This window comes from Anabrus simplex, chromosome 2 (assembly GCF_040414725.1).
Source record: "Anabrus simplex isolate iqAnaSimp1 chromosome 2, ASM4041472v1, whole genome shotgun sequence".
Lineage (NCBI taxonomy): Eukaryota > Metazoa > Arthropoda > Insecta > Orthoptera > Tettigoniidae > Anabrus > Anabrus simplex.
Window position 1 is genome coordinate 1,058,839,344 of NC_090266.1, and position 25,968 is coordinate 1,058,865,311.

The 25,968-nt window shown below is 37.6% G+C and overlaps 1 protein-coding gene across 1 annotated transcript in view; it reads left to right on the top strand.

Annotated features, from left to right (window-relative positions):
* The window catches only part of mgl (megalin), a 213,688-nt gene that overhangs the window by 134,467 nt on the left and 53,253 nt on the right, over window positions 1–25,968 (top strand). Inside the window, exons 37-42 of the mRNA XM_067142002.2 lie at window positions 10,553–10,776; window positions 12,680–12,903; window positions 17,095–17,303; window positions 18,050–18,236; window positions 23,525–23,747; window positions 24,123–24,458. Of these exons, the coding sequence (XP_066998103.2) occupies window positions 10,553–10,776; window positions 12,680–12,903; window positions 17,095–17,303; window positions 18,050–18,236; window positions 23,525–23,747; window positions 24,123–24,458 (1,403 nt within the window). The remainder of the gene's footprint in view (window positions 1–10,552; window positions 10,777–12,679; window positions 12,904–17,094; window positions 17,304–18,049; window positions 18,237–23,524; window positions 23,748–24,122; window positions 24,459–25,968) is intronic.

Genomic DNA, 25,968 nt, shown 5'->3' on the forward strand with positions numbered 1-25,968 from the left:
GCAAAGTTTTTGTAATGCTACTCTTTTGTCAGAAATTACCCGGAAGAAGTTGTGCTGCTTTCCTTTAGATCTTTTCCAGTTCTCAAATTAAATTATCCCGGCAAGGGTCCCATACATTGGAACCATAGTCTTCTTGAGGTCTCACAAGCAACTTATACGCCCTCTCCTTACATCGTTACTACCGTTCCTAAATATCCTCATAACCCCATATAAAGAGATCTGTAACCTTTCTTTACAACCTCATTAATGTGATTTCCCTAATTAAGACCTTTCCTAATATTAACACCAAGCTCCGTAGTGATTTACATGAGGTACCTTCATCCCATCAACACAGTAATTAAAACTGGAGGACTTTTCCTCTTGTTGAAACATATAACCTGACTTGTCACCCTGTTTGCTATCTTACCATTGTCTGCTATTCATCTCACAACATTGTTGAGATCCTTTTGCATTTGTTCACAATCCTGGAACATATTTATTACTCTATCTGGCATAACATTGTGGCGGTGGGTTTAATTCAAAAACATAAAATAATGGGAATGAGATGGTAAACTTATCAATATATGCAAAATCAAACCATACGCGAGATAAAACTTAACTTACAGGTGGTTCAAATGACAACTACGGAAAGGACTTGGAAGTGGTGGGAGCCCTATTGAGGTCCGTGGGAAAGTATAACGGAATGGGGAAGAAAATTTTCTTGATAATCACCCTCAGTTAATCTATTAATTATTAACAAAATGAAAAGATACAAAATCAAATCAAATAAAAACAAAGCAGTGACATAGGTGATGACAATTAAGCACATTAAAACAAAGGATATTTAAAAAAATTTATAAAACACAAATGGTAATCTTCTGACGATATGGATTAAACTTTAACATAGAAGTTGACACAGAATGACGGGAGGCAATCTCAAATGAAAACAAATCTTTACACGTGATTGGTAACATCGTTAATCATAAAAGGAAGTTAAATTTACATTTAGTTACAAATACTAAACAAGTAAAGAGAATTGCCTCCAAATACTGTCCATTGAGGCGCAGTCATTCATAAACCCAAAACTGGTGAATGTGGAAGTCTAGAGGAAAACTCTGTTACGCAAAACAAATTGACATTATCATGAAAGTTACTTTAAATGAGAAAAAGGGCTGAAACACAAATAAGAATTTAAATTAACTCACACATAAGATGATAGTGCTTACCTAAGGGGCTAGAGTCCAGAGACTGGCCGGAAGCAGAGCGCGTCCGACTGCTAAGGTGATCAGTATTCAAAGACGCGGACAGTAGGGTGTCCCTTATTTTTCAAAGTTTTAATTTTGCAATGCATAGGTTATTGTTTTACTCATTTGGGCCTAAAACACCCAAAAACAATTTTTTTCTTTATTTGAAACAGTGCAACCCGTGCCGACTCGTGCGCAAACATGTCCATACAAGATGCCTCACAAGAGTGGTGCGCTCTCATAGTTATTGTCACTTAGTTTTCGCTTATCGGGTAGCTATCACGGATTGTTTTATATTTCAAAGATGTTGGTGGAACTAAGGAGCAATAAAAAAAAGCATTTTCTTGGTTGGTGAAGTAAATTACCAAATAACAGGCGCAAAATTACCATCTAATCGTCAAGTTCTCGCAGTTCTATTTTTCAACATACGTGAGGTTATTGAAAGCGCAAATCTTGTCATTCGGAAGTGCAATATATTCTGGGAAAAGGCTAGAATACCTACCAGAGCTGTGCCTAATTGTGTTAAGAAGTTAGTGGATCTTTATCAGGTCTGGCGAGAACTGGAGAAAAAAAAAAAATAGCAGGATTTACATAGGCGCTGTGAAGAGAACTTTCAACTTGAATTAGATAATTTATTCGATATCGCACATGTTGATGCTCTTGAAAGAATAAAAATCGAAGAAGGTCCGGGGTACCTAGCAGGTGTTGACAAAAAGTTGGCTGATATTGAAGAAAGGGCCAAGCTGAGAAAACTCGCAGAAGATAAAAAGTGACTAAAGCAAATGCCTTCCGCGAGCTTATTGGAATCTGCAACTTTACAGACTTTCGATACACATGAAGACGTAGAAGAACAATCCACAAGCTCTGAAGAAAGCCTGGAAGAATCTCTGCCATCCACATCTCAATCTGTAAGTTCTTAAGCTACGTCGACAAGAAGAGGAAGAAAAGATTTTATCACATCTAAATTAGTTGCAACTTTAGACAGATGTCAACTAAGCATCAGAGATTCTGTTTATATAATTCAGTCTGTAGTAGAAGCACTTGGTCTTAGTTCTGACAATTACCCGATCAGCAAATCTTCTATTCAACGCGTTCGAACACAAATGAGAAAAGATAGAGCGAGATCCATTAAATCCGATTTTCAGAATAACGTGCCCGAAGTAGTTACTGTTCACTGGGATGGAAAATTGTTACCTGCTCTGGACGTAAGAAGTTCTAAAGAAGAATGCCTACCAATTATTATTTCATATGACAAGGAAGAACAGCTTCTTGCTGTGCCGATGTTATACAACTCTTCTGGCAAAGAGCAAGCAAAAGCAGTGTCAAATGCCCTTCATGACTGGAACCTGGATGATAAGGTACAAATAATGTGCTGTGATACAACAGCATCTAATACAGGACGCTTGAACAGACCTTGTGTGCTTTTAGAGCAAAAACTAGAAGAGAGTTGTTACTCTTTCCTTGCCGCCATCATATTTACGAACTGGTGCTCAAAAGTGTGTTTGAATCAAAGATCCAACAAATCACTAGCAGTCCTGATATTCTGCTGTTCAAAAAGTTTAGAGACAACTGGATGAATATTAATCCTAGTGCCATCGAACCGTGCACTGATTTTGTCCAACAACATCTCTGTGAGGCAAACATTATTGAATTGGTGATGTTTTTTTACAGTGAGCTGGCAAAATCGAATGTACGAATGATTATCGCGAGCTCATACAACTCACTATTGTTTTCCTGGGTGGAGACATTAAAAATAAAATAAAAATCAGAGCTCCTGGTGCAATGCATCAAGCACAATGGATGGCAAGAGCTATTTACTCCTTAAAAATGTGTTTACTGAAGTCCCAGTTTAAAATGAGCACTAAGGACAAACAAGCTTTACAAGATGTTTGTTTATTCGTTGTGGCAGTATACGTGAAGCCCTGGCTTGGATGTACTTTGGCAATAAAAGCGCCAAATCAAGATTTTTGTTTTTTAAAAACCTTAAAAGATTACGAGAAAGTTGACAAGTTGATTTCCAATGCGGCTTTAAACAAGTTCAGTCAACACTTGTGGTACTTGTCGGAGGAAATAGCCATCCTTTCAATTTTTGATAATGAAGTTGATGAGCAGAGTAAAGGAAACATTGTAGAAAACTTACAAAAAGAAAGCTTTGGTGATTCCGGAAAGAGATATGTTCCATCGAGAGAAGAGATGTCTGGCTCTCTATATGGTACGTTTAATCTGGTATTTAATTTAGAACTTATTTGTTTTATTTATAGGCACTACAAGTATTTTTTATCTTGTTTCAGGGAAATCTTTGAGTGATTTTGTTTCTGTCAAGAGTAAAGATTTATTTTCACTACTGAAACTGTCCGACTCGTTGGCTGAATGGTCAGCGTACTGGCCTTCGGTTCAGAGGATCCTGGGTTCGATTCCCGGCCGGGTCGGGGATTTTAACCTTCATTGGTTAATTCCAGTGGCCCGGGGGATGGGTGTTTGTGCTGTCCCCAACATCCCTGCAACTCACACCCCACACATTACACTATCCTCCACCACATTAACACGCAGTTACCTACACATAGCAGATGCCGCCCACCCTCATCGGAGGGTCTGCCTTACAAGGGCTGCACTCGGCTAGAAATAGCCACACGAAATTAAAAAAAATTAAACTGCTGAAACTTGACAGTGGTTTCCTTCAAGAAATTCCATCTTCATGGAAAGACAACGTGGCGTTTGTGGAATCTAAAAAGAGGGTTTCTACCTTAAAAGCAGTTAATGACACAGCTGAAAGAGCTGTTAAACTGATGACAGACTTTCATGGTTTGATTATCGCAGATGAAGAACAGAAGCACTTCTTATTACATTGTGTGCAAGAACATAGAAAAATTTACCCAGACTGTAAAAAAGAGACTTTGAAGAGGAAATATCCAAATGAATAACTATAAAAATTGTATCTTTTTTGTTACTTACAAGAAGAGCATTACATAAATTTCTGTTTTCATTTATATTTCTCTAAAATAATTGTTTTGAGTGATCAACTACAACTATATTTAAGAGACCCTTTAAGCAGCTATTTTCTAAAAGTTTTAGGCCCCGTCGGCATGGGTTAAAATTAATGTAGGAAGTTGAAATTCTGTACTTGGGTAATTAATAGACTAATAAACACAATAACGGGGTATGTGTTCCAATAAGTGAAAAAAAAAAAAAAAATTCCCTTTTAAGGGACACTCTAGTGGACAGTTGCCTCACTCTCACGAGGAGCCCTAAACCGGAAATCGAGTGATCACAAAGACCAATTAGCACGCAGAAATTTCTCGTCTAACACACACATTCACCAATAAGAAACACGCTTATTCCAACCTACGACAATTGTTCATATTTCCTCCAATAAGGAAGCACTTCAAATTCAGTCCAGTAAATTCTAGAAGGTTGCTGATGCAACAACAATTTCATCATGAACTCCACGTGTCAGTACAGGTTGCCTAAAAGGTTGTATGTTCTCAAAATAACATTTTTCATAATAATTTTATACAACACCAAAACAAAATTCTAAAATAATTGTTCTTCCTTTAGTCCTCATCCAACACAATTACACAATACAACATTCAGAATTTCTTAATAGTTTTTCCAATTTTTTTACACTATCTACACTGTTCCTAGTTTTCCTAAAATAATTTCTTCAAGTTACATAAATAATTTTCTTCGAAGGAGATATATTTATACGACACATAAAATGATTTTACACTCAGTTAATTTTGCAGTTCAAAAGGTCCAGTTAAACAGTAAATGAATAGTCAAACTGCGATTTTCATAATTTTAAATCTTGGCTTTCCCACCACAGGCGACAAACATTATCTGCAAAAAGCCTTATGTGATTACAATTCTTTACTTATATCACTAATAAATATACACGTACGAAAACCTGAAGGTCCAGTAATACTGCCCTGTAGAACCTCCCTCTTAATCACTACAGGATCATAATTCTCTGAATTCTGTTTTCTAAAAATTGTCACCCATTCAATCACACTTTTGTCTAGACCAATAAATTTAATTTTCATCAGTAGCCTCCCATGATCTAACCTATAAAAAGCCTTGGATAAGTCAATAGCAATACAGTCCATTTGACCTCCTGAATCTAAAATATCTGCTGTACCGTATCTTATATCTTACTGGAATCCTGCAAACTGAGCCTCGCTGGAGTAACAACCTGAACTGCCTTCTATCAATCCAGTTAGTAATTTTGCAAATATGTCTAATATAATAAAAAAGAATGCTCTAGTCTGATTCATTGGCTGAATGGTCAGCATTGAGGCCTTTGGTTCAGAGGGTCCCGGATTTGATTCCCGGCCAGGTCAGGGATTTTAATCGCCTCTGATTAATTCTTCTGGCCTGTGGACTGGGTGTTTGTGCTTGTCCCAACACTTTCCTCTTCATATTCACACAACACAACACAACACACTACACTACCAACCACCACAGAAACACGCAATAGTGATTACATCCTGCCGTATAGCATTGGCGTCAGGAAGGGCATCCGGCCGTAAAACAGGGCCAAAGCCACATGTGCGATGTAGTTCGCACCCGCAACCCCACAGATGTGGGATACGCTGTCGGAAAAGAAGAAGAAGAAGAAAAATAACGCTCTCTCTCAGAGCTTACGTGCTGACTGGCCTGTAATTATCCGCTTTATTTTTATCACCCTTCCCTTTGTACACAGAGGCTACTATAGCAACTCTGAATTCATTTGGTATAACTTCTTCATGCAAACTGTAACAGAGTAAGTAGCTCAGATATAGTTCTATATCCTAACCCATTGTTTTTAGTATATCCCTAGAAACGTTATCAATTCTAACTGCTTTTCTTGGTTTCATAATTTTGTATATTTTTACAAATATCTTTACCATCATAGGTAAATACCAGTACTTTGCTAGTTTTAGTCACTACCTCTGTCTGAACAATATCCATATGCCCAGCTATCTTAACAAATTGGTGACTGAATACTTCTGCCTTCTGTATATCCTTACATATTCTCTCTCCTAGGCCTTTTATGATCACTGGAATGTCCTTCTGGAACATGTTTCTACCTTAATGTACCTATTCTTACCCTTCCATTTTTCACTAAAATTCATATGACTGACAGTTAATGCTTGCCATTATGTTATGTTAACAGACTTTTTTTTGCTAAGTTAAATTTTCTAGAAAGTTTCTTAGTTCCACAACCATTCCTAATGCTATTTCTCTCTAATCTGCACCTCCATCTTAGACTCTTTATTTGGCTGTTATTATATAGTGGGGTTTTTACCATTCTTTACCACCTTTTAAAGGTACATACTTGTTTTCATACTGCTCAACAATTGCTGAAGACATTTTCATTTACAATTTTTCACCAATCTTAATTAATTCTCCATATTTATCCCATTAACCATTCAAGCTTATTCATTTACTAATGTCATTCCAAGCCATCTCTCCTATGACAGCTTGGAACAGACTGCTTAATCGACTAGCTTGTCTCCTTTCTGCTGAATCTGAAATATTTGTTATACCTTACTGGAATCCTTTAAATTGAGCCTCACTGGAATAACTTCTGAATGCAGTTGCTACTATAGCAACTCTGCATTCATTTGGTACAGCTTCTTCATGAAGATGGTGACTTTTGGTACCATATTCTATTTTGCTTCCAGCAGACTGTTGCCATGGCCTCACCCCATTTTATTTTCACCCAATATCAAATGATATGAAAAATACAGGGGAGTGACACTGATACCTCATACAGCTAAGATCCTTGAAAGAATCTTGGATAGACGAATAAGAGACGGAGTAGAGGGAAAATTGTCAGAACACCAGTATGGATTCAGAAGAGGCAGGTTCACATTTGACCCAATATTTAGGCCTACATTGCATCAAATGATCGAAAGGTATTGGGAATATGGAAAGGACATGGTAGTAACGTTTCTAGATATTGAAAAGGCATATGACAGTGTCTCAAGGAATTTGGTATGGAAAATATTGACAGAGGCACAGACTGGGAGTGAAACAATGCAAATGGTAATAGCATTGTATCAGAATTGCAAAAGCTGTGTTAGAAGCAAAACAGGTCAAATTGAATTGTTCAGAGTTGAGACAGGCTTTAGACAGGGAAGTGTATTGTCTCCCTTACTCTTTATTATCATCATGGATAGAATTCTACATAATATCAAGGAGAAGATGATGGGCGAGCAAGCAAAGTCTATGCTTTTTGCTGATGACATTGTAGTTTGGGGGGATAATGAAGAGGAAGTACAGACACAAGTTAATTTATGGAATGAGGAGATAAGAAATTTTGGAATGAAGATTAGTACTGCAAAAAATAAAGACTTTGATCATGACAAGAGAACAGAAAATCCAGGGGAGTGATAAAAATAGGAAATGAACCTTTTGAAGTAGTGAAAAATTTTAAATATTTGGGCAGCGTGATATCACAAGATGGAAATTAGGATGGAGAAATTGATTTAAGAATACAGCAGTCTGCATGTTTCTACCAGTGTGTGAGAGACATTGTATGGAACAAAGATGTGCCAATGAAGTGCAAGAAGGTTTCATACTTGTCCTATTATAAACCTATACTGACCTATGCTTCATCAGCTTGGATGTTAACTAAGAGGAACCAAAGTAAGATACAAGCAGCTGAAATGAGGTTCTTGAGGAGCATACAGGGAAAGACAAATGAGATAGAATACAAAATGAGAAAATAAAGAGAAGTGTGGGAGTGTGTAAACTTCAAGAAGAGATGGAAGTAGCAAAGCTAAAATGGTTTGGACACATGATGAGAATGCCAGGAGAGAGAATACCAAAGAGAACATTAATGGATACAGAGACTGGAAAGAGGCCTAGGGGCCATCCTAGAAGGAGATGGAGGAGCTCTGTTGTGGACTGTATTGCAAATAGAGGAGCTGATAGCTATAAAGTACTAGAAGAGGAATGGCGGAAAGATCGAGTAAGGTGGAGGGCTTTGGTACACTACCCTACCCAGAGAGAATCTGAAAAAGGGAATGTATGGAGAAGAAGAAGATCGAATGATATCTTGCACTGACACTCAGTTCCTATACTTACCACATTGTCCCACTTTTCACTCTGTTACAATCCTAGAAGCCACAGGAACAGCCACTTTCTCAGCCACTTCCTGTGGGTGGGGGACACAGACAAAGAATACACCCACAGTATCCCCTGCCTGTCGTAAGAGGTGACTAAAAGGGCCAACCAAGGGATGATTGAATTAAAACCATGGGATTTCTTGTAATTAGTACCATCACGCAGGGAACACCATGGGTCGCTTTTACTTGCGCGTAGTACCACTATGTGAGGTACACAATAGGTTTGTGATTAGTAGTGACAGTGTGTGTTTCTGGCTGGGTTTTACAGTACCTGTGATTAGTACCACTATATTAGCGACACCATGGGTCTGCCTTGCCTATGATTAGTACCCACTATGTGAGGAACACCATGGGATAGTACGAGTCCCTGTACACTTATGTGTGGAACACCATAGGTTTGCGTTGCCTGTAAATGGCGCCGCAATGTGAGGAACACCATAGGTCTGTGTTTCATGTGCGCATTACATTACCTGTGAGTAGTACCATAATGTGTGGAATACCACGAGTCTCGGCTACTTTTGATTAGTACCACAACATGACAAATACCATGGTTCTACTTTCCTAGTGATAAGTACCATTATGAGGGGCCAGTGACTTGGATTTTGGAGCCCTTTAGACTACAAGCATTATCGATTCAGGATTGTGCTTTAGAAGCAGTCCCTTGGTCAGTAATAGTATTGTTTAACGCTAGTTTATTGGAATGTAGGGCATTGAAGGTCGGATCCACTGATTGTTTCAAATTCATATCCATCCATCCATTTTTCATCCTCACGTTTTAAATTCTGGTCAGTGGAGGATTTTGGACTTTTAAATTGTCATTACATTTCGTCTCATTTTGTACCATTAGGGGCTGATGACCTAGATATTAGGCCCCTTTAAACAACAAGCATCATCATCATCATCATCATCATCATCATCATCATCATCATCATCATCATCATCATTACTTTTTCAGCCGGAGGCTCGGTGAATGAAGGTTTTGTATGTGTGGAGGAGAGATAGCCGATCATCAGCTATATTAGTCAACTTCAGCAAGATTCCTTCCATTGTGAATGGCTGGAGCACAACCTGCATGTCGACCATTTGCGACAGTGAAACCAATTCCATTGACGGGCATGGCAATCGTTCATCTAAAATTTCATGCAACAGCTGACTTACATTTTGCCATCCACATCCATATCCATTTGGATGGATAGGCATAAAAAATTTGTAAATGCAAACTCCAGAGCTGCCTTCCTATTTCCACTTGTAGCTGATCTTATAATAATGTTGTTGTAACTTCAGAGCACACCAAGTCTGCACATGGCTTCATATGTTGCCAATTTCTTTTTATTCTTCTCTATCCCTTTCCCTCCATTTTCTACCTCCATTCATGGGCTGCAGAGCACTTTTCTATTCATACTGATGAAGGCTTCACCCAATGACACAAGATTAAATCATTTGAAAAGGAACTGTTGAATGAGATTATTTTACATTTTGTGTTATAAATGTTGAAACCAACAATGTTTGTCATACATTTTAGATTTTTACCTTAAACTGAAGAGTTAAATGATGATATATGATGCACTTTGTAAGAGAAGAGAATTAGTCTTTAACTTTCATCTTAAAGTTAGAACAGCCACGATCACTCAACTTACCAGATACTTCTGTGCTGCTGCTGCTTTGTCCAATATTGAGGAACAATTAGAAACATTTTTCCTCTTCCTTGCAATGATAAGCATCTTGTTAGCATTCACAAACAAAATAAATAATTTGTCACAGTTCTGCATGTCCAGTTTAGATACTCATAATATAATGGTTGTACCCATTATTGTAAAGGTACCGGTATGGGTTAGTACACAATTGTTTGTGTTTTGTGGTGTTGTACTATATGATAAATGTGCATATCCATATTGTCTTTGCCTCATTAAACCTTTCTTCTAATTTTGACATTGGCTGCCTACATTCTACCATTGTTCATGTCTATTTCTCTATACTTATTATTTAAAGGTAAGAAATCTTATGTATGAAGAGAAGATAGTCATAAATTCATATGCTTTTCAAAATCCATATCCAGATTCTACTAAACTATGTGATACTGAATTACAGACACCTTGTAATGATGGTGATATGCAGAAAGGAGACATTTTTAAATAAGATTTCTAGAAGGGATTAGCATAAGCTTTGAATTTCAATTATTTTTAATGTTCTCAATAATAAATGAAGTTTCCTTAACAGGTTTGTAATGGTGTGAACGACTGCAAAGATAATGTAACATCTGATGAAACTCACGATCGGTGCCCGCGCAACACGACTTGCCCAGTGAATCACCTCAAATGTGAGAAAACTAACATCTGTGTTGAACCTTACTGGCTATGCGATGGAGACAATGACTGTGGAGATAACAGTGACGAGGATGCTCTGCATTGTGCTCAGCGATCGTGTCCTCTCAACAGCTTTAGGTAGGTGATTTAACCATACTGGAACATCAAATATTTCATATTGTAGCTTGAAGATACTGCCGTGATTCAAACTCCAATGTCCGCTGCCTTGAAGATGGTTTTCTGCAGTTTCTCACTACATTGCTGATCCTAGCACTGTCGCATCCCAGCATCGATGAAAATCGAATGTGTTGGTGCGACGTTAAACTACTACTAGTAGTAGTAGTAGTAGTAGTAGTACATTCTAGGTAAATATTTCAAGGCAAATTTCATTGTCTGTATCTATATAATGCCTCAGATTTTAAAAAATGCTGTTTGTTGGATCTAATGTGTCTTCAAAGCCATATGTGAGATCAGGAAGCCAGAATTTAATACTTTTATTCCTGGAATCGTGCAACTTTCAGTGGTTATTGTAAGTGTCCTTGATTTTCTCTGTACTCACTCTTGTCAAATGCTAGAGTTCTTATTTCTCCAAAGGCACCTATTCCAAATCCAGCACTAAATAATTTGTAACTTCTATGGGCACCCCAGTAACACAGGTTGTCACGAGTTCTACTTTTACAGTGCATGTGGCTAGTGAGCTGCCTATCCCTTGTCCCTCTATGAGTTAAAAGCAAAAAGAGTAAACCAGTGACTACACATTTTCTTTGTAAAATGCCAGGCAGAGTGGCTGACAGTTGAGGCGCCAGCCTTCTGACCCCAGCTTAGTAGGTTTGATCCTGTCTCAGTCTCGTGGTATTTGAAGGTGCTCAGATACGTCGGCCTCATATCAGTAGATTTACTGGCACTTAAAAGAACTCCTGTGGGACCTAAATTTCTGGCACCTCGGCACCTCCGAAAACCGTAAAAGTAGTTGGTGGGACGTAAAGCTAATAACATTAATTATTCATTTTAAAATACTGTATTGTATAGCTGATTTCTAAATGATATCCTGTTATTATAGTCAGATATTTGTGCAATGAGGAATTACAGCAGAACCTTGATATCTCGAATCACCCTGGGAGCTAAATTTTATTTTGAGTTATCGAAATTTCGAGATACAGAGAATACCGTTTTTGAGCATGGATAGCACATAATTTAATTATTTGTCTCTAAGGGCTTATACTGAACATATTATTTTTAACAGTATTTAAAAATATACAAACTAACTCTATTTTATGGCATCACTTTAACTCTTATTATAGTACTTTTTTAGAAGACAGACTACAGTACATACAGTAGTGAAACAATCCGTTAGTCTCTTCTGTTTGTTACTGTTGAACTTTCCTCCCTTCACATTGAAACTTCTCATCAATACCATGCAGCTGAGATTCCTAAATAGAGCTTGTCATCCACGACTTCGGGAGTCGCTTTCGTGCGTGACCGGTAATTAATTGACACCTAAGAAATAGCGAAGCTTCCCCAATTTTACGATTACTAGAGGTTTTAGTTTTTCAGTTCCCGTAATATAAGCGTCCAGCATCACTATGATGCTTTCTTTATGTGTTAACTGTTCCTCATAAACCACAAATGCCATATTGCACAGTCAGTGTTGCACAAAATTCGAGTTGGAGTATTTTTTGCTTCAAGGGAGGAAATGTTTGCTTCGAGAAATCGAGAAATTCATTGAACTGAATTTTGAATAATAAATACACGTGAAGAATAGGACAAACAGCCGGGAAATTTAGAGATACTGAAAATTTGAGTAATGGAGATTCGAGATATCGAGGTTCGACTGTATTCTAATTATCTGATAGAGATAAGTTTCACTAGTCTGCATTCTTTAAAAGAGCTCAAATAATAAGAAATTGATGGGGTTATTTCAGATCACCTTAATATTTCAACCAAGAGCTAGTATTTAACAATTTAATAAATGCTAAAATATAGTAATATAGTAATTGCAACCAACCATTTAAAGTTTAACTACGTTCATTTTCAATGTTAGATGTCCCAACCATCGTTGTATACCAGCTACATGGTACTGTGACGGAGATGATGACTGTGGCGATGGATCTGATGAGCCACCAGAATACTGCAAATCAGAGGGTCGTACTTGCTTTGGAGACTTGTTCACTTGTGATAATGGCAATTGCATCCCGCGTATCTACATCTGTGATGGGGACAATGACTGCTTGGATAACTCTGATGAAGATGAACGTCATCAATGCAGTGAGTAATGTTGTTGATTTTCTGTAGGTGTAAATGAAGTAATGTAGAAATAAAACTTATTTGTAAAGCATGTGATAAACACAGCAGTAACAAAATTCCTCATGTTACTCAACAGAATTGAAAATGTTGACTTCAAAAATCTTTTAAAGGATTCCCTCTGACTTGTTAGTAACATTGTCCAGAACTTACCACAAAGAAGGATAAAGTTTTATTTCCTATGACAAATTTCCTTTCCAGGGATGATCGAGAGATTAAACAACCTAGAGTTCACAGCATTTTCTTTTTGCCACTCAAAAACTTGGTAGTATTATTTTATAAATGTTCTCAATTTGTTCCCTCCATTTCTTTCCAGCCTGTGTTCCCATACTTATTTGCTACAACCAGAAAGTAAGCTCTGCTTGCAGGAATTGTTGCTGCAACATTGCAGCCATGATTGAACACATATACACGAAGTTCCTTTAAGCTTTAGTAAGCCTCAGCAATAACACACACATCAAAAACGTTTTGCATCACCCCCATGTGTCATTTAACTGTGTTCCTCTGTTGGTCTGTCCTATGCAGACCGGAAGACAACTGGTAGGATATTTGTTAACATGCTCAAGACTGCATGTACCCCAACCCACAGGAAGAATGCTATGCTGAAATGGCATGCAGTTTATCAGCTGAAGTTGTTGCAGTAGTGTGGAAGCATTATTTATTTACTTAAGGTTATATAAGATCATGAATCTATTCTATTGGATTAAGGTTATGCTTGTAAACCTTGACAAATCTTATAATATTTTACAAGTCATATAACAATAAAATTATGTCTTTAAGTTAAAATATATTTGTCTAAAATCTATCTTAAGTCTAACATTTTATTGACGAAACTCATCTGGTGAACATCCTTTAAAATTATTTTAAAAAACCTTTTGAGATCTGGCTAATTCGTAATGATTCAATGTTGCTTGACTTCTATGATTGTCGTTGAAATTCATTAACTATATTAACAATTTTCTACAGTTGATAATTGCCTATGTTATGAACATTTTACTTGTTCTCGATGTTGCTGGAGTAACATTTGTACAAAATGTATTGGCATTAATTTTATGTTGTCAATACAAGAATATTGTTCATGAACAAACTTGTTGGTGAATAAACACTTTCTATTGTGATGTAGAATTTGAATTGTTCTCGTAAATAATAATTGGCTGATGATGCTCACGAAAAAGGAGCGAAACATGTACCATATTAACAACTTAATAAATATGTACATTTTAATTACATTTTTATTGTATTGAATAGGTGGTAATTAACAAAATTATAAGAATTTGTATCATAATCATCTTATGTCGAGAAAAATGGTCAACAAAGGCAGTTGTTTGACATGTGGTCCACAATCAAAGTGATGTATTTGAACATGGAAGCGGTACAGGGAGAAAGGAACTGTCGATGACTTGCCTCGCACAGTTGTCCAAGGGCTCCGATTGCAGTCGGTGGCTGTTACCCTCGAATTTCAGCTCTGAGGAACCCTGAACACATCACATATAACACCATGCCGAATAATGTTCTTCAGACAGGCTGCATGAGGCACAGCTTCACTCTCAGTGCTTCTCTTATAAATTAAGACATATATTAAAATATACATTAAAACATTTGAACCTTCATCAGGATCCTTAAAATTAATGTCTCTTGAAAAAACAGGAATGTCTTGTTAAAATCAGTGCACATTAAAATAATTTACCCGTCTTAAGAATTCTTACCAGGTTCACTAATAACACTCTTTGAAGAGCAGACATTCTTTTTGCAGAAGCAGAGGCAAACATTGTCACTGATGAGATAATCCCCAACATATTGTTAATTCACCTAATATCATAGCTTTTTGTAATACACAAGTTCAGTCTATGGCTGAAGCAGTGAGTGTTAAATGCTAGAGGTTGCTCATTTAAAATCAGTGCTTGGGTTCCAATATATTTACCTGACATATTTGATCAGACAGCAAACCCCCAAGCCCAAAAATCTTGAAAGTTTAGTCAAACTTTTAACTTCTATATGTAACTAAGGGGGGGGGGGGGGAAGACCCACCTTAAACCACCTCTGGACGTCATGACCCACCAACCACTCTGCTAAATCTATAATGATTCACCAATGAGAAGTGGGACAGTTTGGACCAACATTACCTTGATAAACTAGTGGACATTATGCCAAGACTAATTCAGGCATGCATCAAAGTAAGGGGAAGTTTTACCCAGTATTAAAGGTACTGGTTTGTGGTATATTCAGCAACTCAAATTTAGAAATCAAAGCCGTCTTATTGTAGAGTCCCTCGTTTGTTGTTTTCTTGGGCAATAAATAACGCTGATATGGTACCTCTGTATGTCTCTCTCTCTTGTTTTATTGTAAAGAGCCAGGAACTTTTTGTTCCGAGGTGATGCAAAACTTTTTAAAATATATGTACAATGACTGTGAAATCGTCTAGACTCCTGTTTAGCCGGGTGTGGCGGTCTGCATTTGCCATGTTAATCAGCCTAACACCATGCAAAATGATAAAAGCAATGAATATGACTACATAAATAGTACAGCATATAAGTATACTGTTTATTTAATACGGTACTGTGAAAACATTGCATTATTCGAGAGATGAAGACATGCCGTTTGTGCCCACAGTTTTCTAAATTCAAAACTTTTCGATTTTGACTTACTTGAAACGTATGCAGACTTTTCTCACATAGCTATTAAGAGTCCCTGGTTAAATTGTGCAGTTCTCAAAATATACCATAGTTGTTGACCATCAATGGATCAACAGAATTCAAGAAGTCCTGCATATTGGAACATTATAAATATTAACATTCTCAGGATTAAATTTGGCATTACTTGAAGTAACCTAACTCTCTGCCTCCATAGCATAACGGTTAGTGTTATTAGCTGCCGTCCTCGAGGGCCCGGGTTCGATTCCCGGTACTGCCAGAAATTTAAGAATGGCAGGAGGGCTGGTATGTGGTTGAAATGGTACATGCAGCTCATCTCCATTGAGGGTGTGCCTGAAAAGAGCTGCACCATGTCAGGATGAAGACACGTGTTTACTTTTGGTCCGGCTCCATAGCTAAATGGTTAGCGTGCTGGCCTTTGCTCCAGAGGGTCCCGGGTTCGATTCCTGGCCGGGTTGGGGATTTTAACCTTAAATGATTAATTCCCTTGGCTTGGGGACTGGGTGTTTGTTCTGTCTCCAACATCTCTGCAACTCACACATAACACTATCCTCCACCACAATAACACACAGTTACCTACACATGACAGATGCTGCCTACCCTCATCAGAGGGTCTGCCTTACAAGGTTACAAGGGCTGCAACCGGCTAGAAATAGCCACACGAAGAAAACCTAACCCTGTATTTTAATTTTCAGTATTACTGCTACTAGTGTCTGTGTCAAATGAGCTTTATTGGCAATACAACTGATAACATCTTATTTAAGAAGTATACAGGCAGAAGAAAAATTATCAGAATTATTGTTAATTTTGATTGAGTAGGACCTTCTGAAAATCTTAAAGAAGAATCCCGGGTTCCATGATTTTGTTACATTTTTCTGCCGAAAATTCAGGACCAACAGACGTTTGGGGAGGATGGGTTCGTGGATGATTTTATATAAACACTAATACCCATGAATTGTCAAGTGTCGCCGCTGTGTTCAGCATGTACAGAGCAGGCAGCGTACTATCTGTGAAATGCAGTCTGTTGTGTATTTTTGGAATGCAGGTATTGTGGTACTCAACAGACATTCATAATCAACTTTCTGAACTGGATGGAGAAAACTATTTTGTCACCTTCCTGCTCTTTTTCAGAAATTTCATAGCCACTTCTCCATGGCATCACACCAAATTGTATGGAGTTGAAAGTTGTCCTCGAGCCAGGTGCCAAAGATCCTCACTGAGGAACTTGAATACGAATTACAGTATTCACCAATATGGTGATCTTTCTCAGACATTCCAAAAAAAAAAAAAAATTACTTCTTGAGCCATCTCCTTTCAGATAGTAAGACATCATTGTCAGAGACAGAAATGACTCCTGAATTGAGGGAATTTTCCATGGAGTGGAAATGTATATCTTCACCAAGAAAGATGAAATTCAGTCAGACCCTCCACTAATTTCTTCTCTCCTCTGTCAGCTTTTACCACTCTCTGTTTAAGCATTAAAAATAATTTCTCGAATTTTCAGATGATCGCAAATGTGACGAGACTGAGTTCACGTGCACTGAAAATAAACGCTGGAACCGTGCTCAATGTATCCCTAAAAAATGGCTCTGCGATGGAGATCCTGATTGTGTGGATGGTGCAGATGAGAACTCGACTCTTCCAAACTGCCCTAGTCCAACTCCATGTGGAGAGGAACAGTTTACATGTGGAAATGGCCGTTGCATTAACAAGGTAAAGTACATATATACAGTATATTATGTTTACTTTCAAAAATTCATGACCTCTCATCTCTTATTAGAATTGATCAAGACCTCACACTTCCATCTTCAGTAACCACTTGCTGTTAGTGAGATCCTTCTTCATTCTTCATGGTTGGTTTAGAAAGTATAATGTTTTATTCAAAGTGATAAAAAATATCTATTTACATACACTATTTAATAAAACTGAAACTACACTAGTGTACCTGACTGACTGTTCCATTATCACTTCTAAGTGATTGAAGTGAATTCTGTAAAAATAAATTTATAATAGAATAAATGTTCAAAGCATCTAGCATAGGCTACATTTTACTGTCACAAATATTGGAGGGAAAAGAGGAACCTGAAGCAAAAGATGTAAGGAAGGTCTGTACAGTCAGTGCTGCATTTACCAGAACTCGCGCATCCCCTATATGGTGGTACTTGTATCTGCTTGCCGTACGTTGTTGGTACCGATGTGAAAAACTACCACCTTATTCTTTCCCTCCTCTTTCTCTTCTACTTTCCTCAACATTTTGAGCACTGGTCCCACAAATTATGATGTTTTTCACCATCATTTCAGTTAAACTGGGTTTTAGTTTAGCAAAGTTTGGTTAATTGAAGTTTTAATGTATTAATGCTTCTCTGGTTATGTTGTGATTGCCCTTTATTGCCCTTTGATATTGTCTTTCACTAAGCAGTTTGCATGTTATGTAATCTGGGTAATGTCTGTTTGTACAGGGCTGGATGTGTGATCATGATAATGACTGTGGTGATGGCACAGATGAAGGGAAGTTATGTAATTCAAAGTACAAGACCTGTAGCAGTGCCGAGTTCACATGCAATAACTTCAAGTGCATTCGCAACACTTACCGCTGTGATGGAGAAGATGATTGTGGGGATAACTCGGATGAAGTAGGTTGTCAAAGTAAGTATATCATGTAATAAGGTCATATTCCTTGAGTATGGTTGTAAGCGGTAAAATAGTTGTTTTAATTTGTTTTAAATATTTTACTCAGCTGTGTGGTTCAGGCCGTATAGCTGTCAGCTTGCATTTCATAGATCAGGGGTCTCCAACTCTTCTCTGCAGGGGGTGACATTGGCTAGGCAGGAAGATATATATATTAAAAGGGATCAATCAGAAATAATTTTCAGCTACTGGTATTTTACAATCACTTATAGTTGAACCAAATAGAAAGAACAATGTCTACAAATTAGTAATGGCTTAGTGTTGCCAGTGCAACAGAAAGTGCAAGGAAGCAGCAGTAATAGATGGTCTTCCAGAGTTTCCAGTTAACCCACCCACTGGGTCATATGAGCGACTATAAAAAATTACACAGCTAACTGCCTATGATAGTTGAATTGAGAAAATTATTGTACAACAGCATTGTTTGCCCTCTGATTGCAGGTTTAAAGAAATAATTCTATGCATTTCATTCAATATTTTATAACAATGATGTATGAGACTTAGTAAACTTGCTAATATTTCTCTGAGGTACAGGCATAAAAATACCATAGCTGTAATATTATCTTTCCTTATCAGGGGCAATTAAAAATGTTATGCAGGCCATAGATTGGAGACCCCTGCTGTAGATGGTGCATTCAAACCCCACTGTCGGCAGTTCAGAAGATTGTTTTCTGTGTTTTCCCATTTTCATACCAGGCTGTACCTTAAGGCTAGGATTGCTTCCTTCCCCGTCCTAGCCATAGCCTATCCCATTGTCACAATGAGACCTGTCTAATGTCTGTGTGACAAAGCTAATAGCAAAGAAATACAATATTTTAGAGCATTCAATCTCCCATTGGGGATGTCATTAGCACAATGGCTTAACTGCTGGCTTTCCACTTCAGATGACTTGACGTTCAAATCCCTGTCAATCTCGATTTGGAGTTTTTACATGAAAAATCACATGGTGTTAAGATGGGCAACCAATTGAACACATTCATAGTGGTCTGTTCCACCACTGGGACACCAAAGTTATTTGGAGAAAAAAATCAAGTAGTGAATGTGCTAATAGGTTTTTGACAGAGGAACTAAAAGATTATAGAGAACACATTGTTCAGGAAGAAAGGTGGTCAGAAAAATACCAGATGTTTGGGGAAATAGAAAATTAATCCTTAATCAACTACATATTGATGGGTAAAGCAAATTTTAATAATCTGATGAATGTTTTAGTTACACTTGGAGAAGCTTTTGGAAATGATTAGAAAACAGGGATTTGAAACAAGCTGAAAGAGAAAGAAGAGAGAAGAAAATAGAGTGTGTAAAAAAAAAAAAAGAAATATTAACAAGGAGGGAATTGATAGGCAATTTACATTGTTGCTGGCTTCTCATTAAAGTGGCCGTGGTTTGAATCCTGACCAATGCACGTGGGATTTATGAGATGAAAAGTCACATTCCTGTGCCTCAGATTTAATGCAAGACTGGTTGCGATATCATAAGTCATGTAAAACTATAAGCTTGCTTGCTTTAAAAAAAATATATTTTTAGCAGGTATAGGAAGATTTTATGAAGGACCTAGGACAATAATACTAAACTCAGAAATTGGAAATGTAAGAAAAAGTGAATAGTTTCCGGAAGATGGACAAAAGAGAATTAAAAGAGGACATTTAATAATTCTATCCCATGTTGCTAAAATAATGCAAAGAATGCTAGAAAGGAGAATTACTGTACAGATGGGGATACAACTGTTTGGTTTCAGTGATTGGATGAGTTTTTGTTATTTGACAAAATATGCAAAATGCATCAGGACTAATGGATATGAGAATGACATTTGTTGCATGGGAAAAGGCCTACGATAGTGCCCCCAGACCAAAGTTAGAGGGAGTTGTCAGGAAAGAAACCGTAAAACTGGAAGACTCAGTGTATTTTAAATGCTGCTGTTGTGACCAGACATCCTCATTCAGATCCAGCAGGTTTAGGGCAAGTAGGATTCCTCTCCATTTCACCACTCCTCATACACAATGTTCCAGTCCTGGTCCCATTGCTTTATGGTGTTGGTAACCAAGTCCATCCATCATAATATGGTTTGTGTTTCCATTCTTTGATTTGGCATTCTCTTTGTTGTTGTTGATGTTAAAACAGAAGCCGTACTTTTCAGTGTTGACTCAGTTAAATGTAACATGAAAGCTTTTCAGTCTGTTGAACACACAAGTTAACAAGGAATTGATAGTATGTACTTTTTTTCTGGTTTAATAATGTGTTTTTTACAGGTGTGCTACAGTGTAATAATATTTAACTTGTATGTTTGACAGACTGAAAGGCTTTTAAGTTACATTCTCTCTTCTCATAAAATGTACAAAATAAGCCTTGTAGGGGCCGATGACGTAGTTGTTAGGCTCCTTTAAACAACAGCTTGCTTGTTGTTACTTGTTGTTTAAAGGGGCCTTACATCGAAGGTCATCGGCCCCTTTAAACAACAAGCGTCATCATAAACCTCTTATGTTTCCTAACATAAAAACTAAGTGGACCCTTGTACAAAAGAATCAGTATCGGTGTATACCTTGTCCCATGCTAGGTAATAAAATTTCTTTCCTTTTTAACATACTTTGATCCAATACCCACTTTGAAAGTTAACTTGTATAGTTCTGTTATGTTAGGAAAAACAAGCGTATAAGCAATTTATTGCAAATATTATCACAAACTTGTTTTAATAACTGAAGTGCCCCCTTTTGTGGCAAAGTGTAGATGAACCTCTATATACTAACTAGCCAACATATCTCTGTGATAATGTACTCCTTCTTTTCTGTCATACATGCAGTCGCAGATTTGGTAATTTTCAGTCTACCACTTTTCATGTTAGGAACTGGTCCATTATTTAGCTTTCAGTCCAGTCAGTCAGTCAGTCAGTTATCATTGATCTACATTTAAAGCTGTCGCCCAGGTGGCAGATTCCCTATCAGTTATTTGGTCTCCTCTTAAATTTTTTCAAAGAACTTGTAAATTTAACAAACATTTCTCTTGATAAATTATTCCAATCTCTAATTCTTCTAACTTTAAAAGCTCCTCTCAAGATTATCCGTCAAGTAATGTCATTCCATGCCATCTCTCCAATGATGGCTCAGAGCATACCACTTACTTGAACAGATCGTCTTCTTACTCTCAAGTTTTCCCAGCCCAAATTTCGCAACATATTCGTAACAATACTCTTTTATCGGAAAATCACCCAGAAAAAATTGTGCTGCTTTCCTTTGGATCTTTTCCAGTTCTTGTATCAAGTAATCGTTGTGTGGGTCCCAAACACTGAAACCATTCTCTAATTGGGGTCTTACCAGAGACTTATATGCCTTCCCCTTTACTTCCTTACTAAAACCTTTAAATCCCCTCGTAGCCACATGAAAAACTTGTAACCTTTATTTACAACCTCATTAATATGATTACCCCAATGATGATCTTTCCCCATTGGGTACTATCAGCCCATCTACACAGTAATTAAAACTGAGTGGACTTTTCCTCTTGGTAATAAATAAAAAGGCATGTGGCCTCCGAAGAGGTCTCATGCAGGTCTTTCGAGCTGACACGGTATAGGCAACCTGTGCGTTTTTTAGGATGAGACCCTTACTGTGATGAATTCTAATGACGAAGACGGCACAAACCCGGCTGGGAATCGAACCCGGGACCCTCTGAACCAAACGTCAGCACGTTAATCATTTAGCCATGGAGCTGGACTTCCTCTTGGTGAAACTTACAGCCTGAATTTTCATCACATTTACCATCATACCACTGTCCACTGTCCATCTCACAGCATTCATTGGTATGTCTTTGCCGGGCTGCGTAGCTTGGATAGTAGAGCGCTGGTCTTCTGAACCAAACTTAGCAGGTTCGATCCTGGCTCAGTCTGGTGGTATTTGAAGGTGCTCAAATACGTCGGACTCGCATCTGTAGATTTACTGGCATGTTCATTCTCAGATACTTGCAGTAGAAAACCTTGCGCTGTTACTTGCACGGTTTACACGTTTAGCCAGATGATTTATTTATCATTTGACGCTAATTTCACCTGTCTGAGATTGCTGACAATATACTCTCTATTTAGAAGCAACAATGACAGGCACTTACAGGGAGACTCAGCATTGAAAGTAAAGTCTTCATAACCTATCAAAATGAATTACTGGGCTACACCGGTACCCCACGCGAGCATCCAAGGTTTTAAGAACTCCTGCGGGATCAAATTCTGGTTTCTCAGCTTCTCCAAAAGCTGTAAAAGTAGTTAGTGGGACATAAAATAGACGTATAATAGATTCTATACTCTATCGTTGAAACTTAACTCAAGTAGTATCCTCCATCTGATTTTCAAATCCCATCTTGACATTTCCTGTTATTTGTTTTCTAAATTCAGTCGGTAGATGCAGACCGGGTCTCGGCCTATGTGCGGCCACGGTTGGTCCGTGGTCCAACAACTCTGCACTCTGACCAGCCAACCGAGCAGAGGAGGGGTGGTCACGGCTCTACGCCTCTGCATTCGGGAGACGGGACAGGGCTGGACCTCACGGCTGGCCCCAACCGTCGGCTGTCCTGAGAATGGTTTTCCGTGGTTTTCCATTCTCCTGCACTAAGGCGAATGCCGGGACAGTTCCTAGTCTAGGCCACGGCCGCCAACCCCCTCGCCTTCTCTTAGCATCTCCTTCACCGCAACAAATCTTCCGGCCTGAAAGACGGCGTCACCATCTAAGAGGGGAGGAATGGAAACATTTTAGTAGTAGTAGTTCTAAATTCCTGATGTTCTCTACTTCTTCAAAATGTTTGTTGGGGCCAATGACCTTAGATGTTAGATCCCTTTAAACAACAAGCATAATCATTAAAATCTTTGTTTCCAACTCTGTGCTCATCCTCCTCTCTTATCATCATCATCATGATCATCATCATTGTGCTTTTTTCCCCACACTGATTCTCATTCTTCAGTCTTCCTATTTACTGCATAAAGCTGCTCTGGCACTTCTCTCTCATCATGTCAAGTCGCAAATGTACAAGACAAGATGATTTGAAATTGAAACCATATTGACATTGGGCATCAGTACACTCTTTTACTATTTATCATTGTGATGGATGAAATTATGAAGAGGCATAGACATGAATACAATGATTTTTGCTAATTTGGGAGTGGTTGTGAGATAGGTCCAGGAACAGCTTGATGCAAGTTTTTATTTGAGTTTAATTTTCTTTTAATATCCTTTTTATGTTAAATATTTCATATTTATGCATGTTTATTGTTTCTGCAGAGAAAGAAAAACCGACATGCCCAACTGGCCAGTTCCTGTGTAATAATGGTCAGTGTATTGACTATCAGTTGGTGTGTAATAAAGTATCAGATTGCTCAGACGATAGCGATGAACCACTTCACTGTAATGTGGATGAATGCTCTAAAGTGGAGGTACATCAGTGTGGCCACAAGTGTGTTGATACACTTACAGGTTATTACTGCGAATGCAACCAAGGATACAAGTGAGTATGGATGGAATAATTCTTTGTTATATTAGGCACTTTCAAGCAATGTCTGGTGACACAGATATCAGACACTCCTGTTTAGTTAAAATGAAAATACAAATTACACATTCATTTGTGCATAGTTTATTTCGTATCTAGCATTCCCTTGAATTCTGCACCTTTTCTTAACAGAAGAGAGATTTCAGTGTAATATTATTTTATGGTGAACATATTTCCAAACAGGAATCGTTTCATCTCGTGAATAACATGGGTATTATTTTAGAGACAACATGTATGCTATGCACAGGTTGACTGAGAAAAAAAGAATTGTATTCTGAAATATACTGGTAGTATGCTTTCAGTACTTTTCTCATTAACTTCTTCTGTTTCTAGGCTGTTGGAGGATAATAAGGCATGTGCTGATATTGATGAATGTGTTGAGACTCCTGGAGTTTGCTCACAATACTGTTCCAACACTCCTGGTTCATATTATTGCAAATGTAATGAAGCCTATTATGAACGAGCTACAGACGAGCACACTTGTAAACGTCGTGATAGCAATACACCATGGCTTATCTTTACAAACAAGTATTACATCCGCAACATGTCTCTCGATGCATCTCTGTATTCTTTGGTACATCAAGATCTTATGAACGTGGTAGCCCTTGATTTTGACATTAAAGAAGAGATGATGTACTTCTGCGATGTCAGTGCTAAAACAATTTTTAGGTAAGATGATTTACTATATGTTTCTGTTACATAGAACATAGATAATTGATTAGTGGCCTGTTAGTGGGATTATTTTATGTTCCCTGCTTGTCATAATGACCTGAATCTGTATTGTTCATCCTATCTACATTCTACCGCTGATCTTTTTCCATTCTGTTGTGCTGATAGATTTGCCTTTCTCTAGAAATGGGTCAATATCAGTTTTAGTCTATACTCTATACTAATATATTACCTTTTCACTATAATAGATACTTGGATACTTTCATTCCTGAAATAAAATACATATTTCTAAATACAATGTTATGTATTAAATGGGCATTTTTATATTAATGATAAAAAAAGTAGCTTGATAGTGTTATGAATTTTTGATATTGTTATTTTATCTGAGTCTGCAGAAGATCTAGAGAAATTGCTGAATGGTATGGACAGAGTCTTGGAGAAAGAGTACAAGATGAAAATAAATAAGTCCAAAACAAAAGCAATCTAGTTCAGTCGGACGACGTCAGGTGATGCAGGAAATATTAGATTAGGAAATTAAGTCTTAAAGGAAGTTGATGAATTTTGTTAAGAAGTAAGGAGGACATAAAATGCAGACTAGCACAAGCAACGAAGGCCTTTCTTAAGAAAAGAAATTCGCTTACTTCGAACATTGATATAGGAATTAGAAAGGTGTTTTTGCAGACTTTTGTCTGGAACACACATTGTATGGAAGTGAAACATGGACGATAACTAGCTCGGAAAGATAGAGAATAGAATCTTTTGAAATGAGGTGTTACAGAAGAATACTAAAGGTGAGATGGATAGATAGAATCACAAAAGGAGAGATATCGAATCGAATTGGTGAGAGGAAATAGATTTGGTTAAATTTGACTAGTTAAATGATAGGACACATCTTAAGACATTCAGGACTGATTCAGTTAGTTTTTAGGGAAGTGTAGGTGGTAAGAACAGGAGGGGTAGACAAGGTATGAATTTGACAAGCAGATTAGAGCAGATGTAGGAAGTAGGTAGTTACGTAGAAATGAAAATACAGTATTAGCATAAGGTATGGTGGCACGGAGAGCTGCATCAAACCAGTCTTTAAACTGATGACTTGAACAAAAAACAACAAAGTTTTGATAAAAAATACAAACATTCTCAATTTTTTGGGGTCGAGCCTACTTCTTTTCCTGGCACATATGGGTCCTGCTGTGCTAAACAGTGTCTCAGAAAATGCTGTTGCTGTTGGTATACATAAATATTTCACAGCTTTCACCTTTTTGTTTTCCTATAATCGTTAACACTTGAAGGAGAGGATAACTTACCTTCGTTTAGGTATGTGGTGATTTCATCTTCAGAGGTGTTAAGTGACAATGAATTTGTCATTTTCTTGCACAATGCTTCCATACAAGCACCAGACACCAGGCAATTTTTCTGGCTGCAAAGAATGACTCACTTGAAGTAAACATTTAAAAAAATCTTTACTATACCGTACTATTTTTAACAAGTATTTAAGTGCAGCCTATAATTG